Genomic DNA, 7,596 nt, shown 5'->3' with positions numbered 1-7,596 from the left:
AAATGCTCCAGACTGTTGGACAATTTGGGGGTGGTTGTGGTGAAGATCCTCACGCCCAAACGATGGACTACTACTAACTATTCAAATGGAGACTTTTTATGGTGGATTGAATAGAGCATCGCAGATGGCAGCAGACGCAGCAGCGGCTGGTGGAATTATGGATAAATCTTACTCTGAAGCTAAGGAGATATTAGACCGCATTTCTAAGTACAAGATGGAATGGGTGGACGATACGTATGATTGAAGAGCTGACAAGAAGAAGAGATCTCAAATTGTTAATTCTATCGATTCTAACGCAATAGCCACACTTTCTGCGCAAGTGGCTACGATGACCAGCCTTTTGCAGAACATAATGCTAGGAAACGCATCAAATCAGTAGAAGGTGAATCAGGTAGAAGCGTTTAGGCAGCCCATGGTTAGCTGTGCTGGCTTTAGAGATCCTCACACCTATGCGAATTGCCCACAAAATCCCCAGTCAGTATGTTTCATTAAAAACAACCCATTTTCAAATACATATAATCCTGGATGGAGAAATCATCCAAATTTTTCAGCAAAGGAATGGACCGCCGCATGCATATCAACAAACACATCAGCCACACCAACAACCCTTTAATAGAGGAGGACAGGCGTCGAGCTCAGGATCTCCACTTGAGAACCTATTGAATGATGGAATACATAGCCCAGAATGACGCGTTGCTGAAAGGCCAGGCATCGTCAATCAGAAACCTGGAAATAAAGGTAGGGCAGTTGGCGAGCGAGTTGAAAAGCAGGCAGCCTGGAGTTCTACCTAGCAACACTACAACACCTGGGAACAACAATGGAAAGAAGCAATGTCACGCAGTGACATTGCGAAGTGGAAGAGCTCTTGAAGAAAGAAGAATGAATCCAAGAAACAACAGTCCTTCGAAAGAACGCATCACACGTTCAATAGATCAAGAAGAAAGAATGCCTGAGACTACAAGCCATTCAGAACCCAGTAGTCTAACGCGGGAAAACCTATGGTGCCGTTGAACGTACCATTCCCTAGGCGTCTGATGAAGAAGAATGATGAACAAAAATTCAAGCGCTTTCTTGAGCTCCTAAGGCAGTTGCATATCAACATTTCACTTATAGAGGCCTTGGAAAAGATGCCAACATATGTCAAATTTTTTAAGGACATTTTGACGAAGAAAAGAAGAGTCAGTGAGAAGGAAGTAATCGGACTAACTCAGGAGTGTAACGCGTTAGTAAGCAATAGTCTCCCAAAGAAGTAGAAGGACCCTGGGAGCTTCACAGTTCCCTGCTCGATAGAAGGATTGGATGTGGGTCATGCATTGTGCGATTTGGGAGCCAACATTAATCTCATGCCGCTCTCAATCTTTAAGAAACTAGGAATTGGCAAAGCACAACCCACTTCTGTTTCTCTTCAGCTTGCTGACAGAACAATTAAGTACCTAGAAAGAAAGATTGAAGACATTCTGGTAAAGGTTGACATCTTTATATCCCCAGCACACTTTATTATCTTGGACTATGAAGAGGATAGGGAGGTACCAATTATCCTTGGACACCCCTTCATAGCTACTGGGAAAGTTTTAATTGACGTACATAAAGGAGAATTAACTATGCGCGTAGATAATTAAGAGGTGATGTTTAATGTGCTCAATGCATTAAAGTTCCCAGATAGTGAAGATTGTCAACTGAACAATCTAAGTTGCCTGAAGAAGAGACCCATGTATGCGAGGTCCTCGCGTTGGAGGAGAACTTGAAAGAACCAGAGCCGCCAAGTCTGAGTGAGCGGCGGATAAAACCAACATGTCCATCACTTGAGGAACCACCAGCCCATCTTATTGCATGCATAAGATCAGACTGGAAGAAGAGAAGTTGGGGTCAATCGAGCCTCAAAGAAGGCTGAACCCCATAATGAAAGAAGTGGTCAAGAAAGAAATTTTAAAATGGTTGGACGCGGGAGTTATTTATCCTATATCCAACAGTAGCTGGATAAGCCCAATCCAATGCGTTCCCAAGAAAGGGGGAACGTCTGTGATAGTCAACAGCAATAATGAGCTCATACCCTCGAGGACTGTCACAGGCTGGCGCATTTGTATGGATTACAGGAAGCTCAACATAGCAACCAAGAAAGACCACTTCTCCTTTTTTTTCATTGACCAAATGCTTGACAGACTTGCTAGCAAAGAATTTTAATGCTTTCTTGATGGATACTCTGGGTATAACCAGATTTTGATTGATCCACAAGATCAGGAGAAGACAACATTTACCTGTCCCTTTGGAACATTTGCATTCAGACGCATGCCTTTTGGGCTATGTAACGCACCTGGGACATTTCAAAGGTGTATGATGGTGATCTTCTCTAACTTCTTAGAAAAGACCGTTGAAGTCTTCATGGATGCTTTCTCAGTCTTTGGAGACTCATTCCAAGCATGTCTAGATAATTTGGAGGCCGTCCTCGCTCGATGCGAGGAAACAAATCTTGTGCTAAACTGAGAAAAATGTCACTTCATGGTGACTGAAGGAATTGTCTTAGGCCACAAAGTATCTAAGGCTGGGTTGGAAGTAGATGAAGCCAAGATAGATGTCATAGCAAAACTTCCACCACCGTCAAATGTGAAAGCTTCACGAAGTTTTCTAGGGCATGTTGGCTTCTATCGAAGGTTTGTTAGAGAATTCTCTAAAATTGTGCAAGCTCTGAGCGCATTACTAGAGGTGAACTGGCCTTACAATTTTAATGAAGACTGCTGTGACGCATTTGAAATATGTGTTGATGACAGCTCCGGTACTAATAGCACTGGATTGGATGCAGCGTTTTATTCTCATGTGCGATGCGAGTGATGTGGTAGTTGGAACAATGTTAGGGCAGAAGAAGGGAAATTTGATACATCCTATCTTTTACGCATCCAAAACGCTAAATGACTCTCAGAAACACTACACCACCACTGAAAAAGAAATGTTGGCTGTAGTGTTCGGTGGGCAGAGAACCGCTGCGAAGATCCTTCTAAGCGGATACTTCTAGCCCACCCTCTTCAAAGACGCGAGGGATTTTGTTCGTAATTGTGACCCCTGCCAACGCACCGGGAATATTTCTTCAATGGACGCAATGCCCTTGAACAATATTCTCGAAGTTGAGCTATTTGATGTTTGGGGTATTGATTTTATGGGACCTTTTCCTTTGTCCTGCGGCCAACAGTATATCCTGCTTGCAGTAGACTATGTGTCAAAATGGGTAGAAGTAGTAGCTTATGCTAGGGAATGATGCGTCCACAGTTTCCATGTTTCTTCCAGGAATATTTTCACACGATTTAGAATGCCAAAAGCCCTGATAAGTGACGAAGGTTGTCACTTCATTAATCGCATCATTTCTAAATTACTTTCTAAATAAAATGTTAGGCACAAAAACGCTACTACCTACCACCCACAAACAAATGGTCAAGCAGAAGTATCGAATTGAGAAATCAAATCTATCAAGGAGAAAGTAGTCAATGCAACGCGGAAGGATTGAGCACAGAGGCTGGATGAAGCGCTCTGGGCCTACAAGACTGCTTACAAGACACCTATAGGTATGTCTTCATACTCTCTTGTATTTGGAAAAGCTTGTCACTTACCTTTAGAGTTGGAGCACAAGGCGTTTTGGGCAGTTAAGAAGCTAAATTTGAACTTGGATGCCATGGGTGCTCAACGAAAACTTTAGCTCAATGAGTTTGAGAAGTGGCGATTGAACGCATACGAAAACAACAAGCTATACAAGGAGAAGAAAAAGTGTTGGCACGACCAACGCATTAGTAAGAAAGAGCTTATTGTTGGCCAAAAAGTTCTATTATTCAATTCACGTCTGCGTTTATTCCCAGGGAAATTAAAATCTAGGTGGTCAGGACCCTTCATCATAAAGACAATCTTTCCATATGGAGCAGTGGAATTAACACGGGAGGATGGCATCAGCACATTCAAAGTAAATGGCCAAAGAGTGAAGCCACACTTTGAAGATGGCATGGAATGTCAAAAAGTCATCTCTCGTACTACGGGAAGCCAGCTGAGGCCTGCGTCGAAGCATCCCTGCATTTGCATCAATATATATATTCCAAGGATGCTTCCTTTATCCTTGTCTTTTTGCATTCTGTATTTTACACTGCATTTTTGTTTGTTGGTTTGTTTGTTTGTCTATGTTTTTAAGATTGATTGTTCTTTGTTTTGGCCTTCATAAGTTAGAAATTTTACTTTTCTTTTTTTTTTAAAAAAAAAGTTATGTACAATTGGGATGGGAATAACGGACGCGTCAGACTCAAGTCTAATGCATGGCCCAATTGAAGGGACGTGTCTCGAGAATACAAAAGCACTTGAGTGTTTAGAAACCCAAGACGTCCCTTCAGTTTCACATTTATTACGGTCGTCAGGCGTCGCCTGACGTCAGCCCACTATCTCTCTCAACCTATAAAAAAGAACGAACGTTTCATTTTCCTTCTTCTTCCTCATTTCTCACTCGAGCTATCTCTAAAAAAAACAAAAACAAAAGAAAAAAAACCCTAGCCTCTCCGTTTCCCTCATCGCTGATCTGCTCAAACTCCTCTCCGGCCACAATGTCGTGTGCATCAGATAGCCAGAACCAAACCATGAGCTTCGAGAATGACTCACCAATAAATTCCTACTCTTCTTCATGTGTTTCGATTTCACTTCCCCCGAGCCTTAGAAAAACCTCCAAAGCCCCTATCCAAATCAAACTCATGCACGGCAGAGCCACTTCCTCTTCCCAGCGGCTGTCTAGGTCGAAACCTACCACAACACCCACAAAACCCCCTTCTAATACCACCAAAGCCATTGTAACCCTTCCTTCCAAAACTGCTCAACCAAAACCCAAAACTACCCCTAAGCCAAAGGGCAAAATCCCTGCAAAGACGAGGCAGCGTCCATCATCTACGGCTGCCAAGCCCTACACCCAACCTGCCCCACCACCATTCATTCCTAACATAACCCCAATGGGTGCAATGCATGACCCACTTCCAGCCTACCTTCACAATGCACCGTCACCAGCCATGCGTCCACTGCCTCTACTTTCAATCCAGTCCTTAGCCACTATCTATCCAATCAAATCAGATGCGTCAAGCCAACCACCGCGTTCACCCATAATTATATCCTCCCCTGGGTTTCCTTATACTCCATCAGGCACCCCTCCATTTACTCTACCCAGACCCCCCTCTAACAGTCCTACGTTAGAGTGCAACCCGAAAGAGTTGGCGGAATTGGCTCGATTGGACGAGTAGGAAGTTTTTGGTGCTATTTTGGCAAGTCTCAATCAAAGCCAAGAGGAAGACCAAGTGATGCGTTCAGACCCACCTAACGCATCACTTGAATTGGACGAAGTGGAGTGGTACTATAAGCCCTTATCCCTTTTTCTCTTATTTATGCTTAGCATCAACCTAGATAAGTGAGTTTATGTACCTAAATGAATAACTTGGATTGTATGCCCTAAGAAAGTTCTAAGTTTAAGTGTTGGAATGAAAGTTGGAAATTACTTAACAAATGCAAGTTCTTTTAGAAATGTATTAATACATGTTATTATTGGAACAATTTTTCATGATTGGGCACTTGTATAGTGAACATGATTTGTTATTGGCTTAGGGTTACAAGGAAAGAAAGAACAAAATTTGTAGGAAATGCAAGTTGGCCGAGAGGGGTATTGGAGTTGTTTGTTTTTTTTAAAAAAAACATTATTGGATTAATTTGCTAAAATCTAAAATTAATTTAACTTGATAAGTCTTGTAAGGTTACAAAGGATAAGGAAAATAAATAAAAAGTCACGTAGTAGGGCAAACAAGCAGCTGGGTGGAGGACTTTGATTGGAGGAAAAAGTGTTCAGCTTCGGCCAGGAACTTAGGGTCTGAAGAATGTGATGGTTCTCCCAAAATACTGGTGCAAAAGCTTCCATATTTAAACCAGATTAATCCATATTAAGTTTTAAATCTATTCTAGGGCTGCTCAAGAGATTTGGGATCGAAAAAGTGAAGAAATCGTGAAGATAGTGAAGGTTGCTCGAAAAACTGGAAAATCCGAGTAAGATGTAGTGTAGGAGAGATTATGAGCTCTAAAATACGAGTTAAGAGCTATAATTTTGAGGTTAGTTATCTTAAATTATTCTTAACATATTTCATGAAGGAAGTATGTGCAAATTTTCGCTTTACGTTGGGTTAAAAGTTGGTTAAATTGAAACCAGTGTTTTCTTGAACAGGGTAGCAGTAGGGCAGCCACCCCCCTAAGGCTGCCAGCCCACTAACGCACCTCCTTCCGTGCCAGTGCCCTTCAGCATGCCTCAACCACGCCCATTTCTAGTGCCCAATTGCTTGTTTTTTTTAGCATTTTAGGTGTTGGTGAGCATTTTCTGAATCCCAATTAATATTTTCTTAATATTTTTTACCCTAGAATGAGTATATTTTGGATTAAAGCTTATTTTGCTTTTGGGTAAGGTGAGGAAAAGGTACTTTAGGAGCAAAATGTGAATGTTTAGGTGTTAAAATGAGTTTAAAGTGGTTACATTGAATCACTATGGCTTGTGAGTGTCTATAACCTTGGGACTTTATTTTAGGCCAAATTGAGGTTGGAAAGGCTTATAACCCAAGGAGCCTCCGCGCAAGTGATAGTGAGTGATTTACTTCGAATGTTTTGATATATAAACTAATATTATATTATAGTATGTTATGATTTATAAGAAATGTATGGCATGATTCTATTTTACTTTGATTGATATTTCAAAAATGTTTAAATCGTGATTTATAAACTTCTTGATGGTTTTTATACGATCTTGATTTATCAAAATGTAGTTTGGAACCAGAGTTTACACAATTGTGACTTGTATTGTTTTATATGAAAACCTCTTGATATTGAATTTAGAATGCTGATGTTTGTGGAAAGTGGTTTCAAACTACTAATTCTTGTACCCGAGAGAAAGTTATTTTCCCATGCTACTTGAATGTGTATTTAGTTAGCATTGCTCAGGCGATCAGGGGGCTACTGGGCGTCAGATGTGACCAAAGTATATCGGGAAGTCCAGAGGAACCTGCGCCTTGTAGTGCACCCAGGCTAGCAGGGAGCTACCACTCGGGTCAAATGTGGCCAGAGTATACTGGGGAGTCCAGAGTAACCTGGGCCTGTGGTGTGTATCTATGCTTAGCCTTGAGGCAGCTCTGTGTGCACGTATGACCTTATGATTTGGTTTACACCGTGGAGGGCATTCTTTGTCCAGGGTAACCCACTGTTGTAGATGAGTATTTGGGTACAGAGTTGGTGTGATTTTCTGATAACTATTGAATGCTTTAACATGTGCTTATGAGAGTTGATCATACCACTGTTTTACTAGCACGTGTTTGAGATGCTATTGAATCTTTTACACTTGGCCAATGTTTAATTGAACGATTTAATTACTTTTATTGATGATTTAGAAAGTGATAACTTATGTTTATATTCAATTACCACTCACTGGGCATTAGCTCATGCTTTTGATGTTTTATGTTTTTTCCCCCCAGGTAGCGTTAAAGTTCCGAAAACACGCTGAGCTATTTATTGCCACACGACAAGAGTCTCCTGCTACATTGTAGGCCTTGCACTGTTGTAAATAGA

The 7,596-nt window shown here is 41.4% G+C and overlaps 1 protein-coding gene across 1 annotated transcript; it reads left to right on the top strand.

The window, feature by feature from the left end:
• Positions 1–4,565: 4,565 nt before the first annotated feature.
• LOC120067390 (36.4 kDa proline-rich protein-like) lies at positions 4,566–5,246 on the top strand. Its single transcript, XM_039018958.1, has one exon. It carries the CDS (start codon positions 4,566–4,568, stop codon positions 5,244–5,246), a length of 681 nt encoding a protein of 226 aa, XP_038874886.1.
• Positions 5,247–7,596: the final 2,350 nt, after the last annotated feature.

Source organism: Benincasa hispida, chromosome 12 (genome assembly GCF_009727055.1).
Source record: "Benincasa hispida cultivar B227 chromosome 12, ASM972705v1, whole genome shotgun sequence".
In the NCBI taxonomy this organism is placed as follows: Eukaryota; Viridiplantae; Streptophyta; class Magnoliopsida; order Cucurbitales; family Cucurbitaceae; genus Benincasa; species Benincasa hispida.
This window is presented reverse-complemented; position numbering and strand designations above follow the sequence as displayed.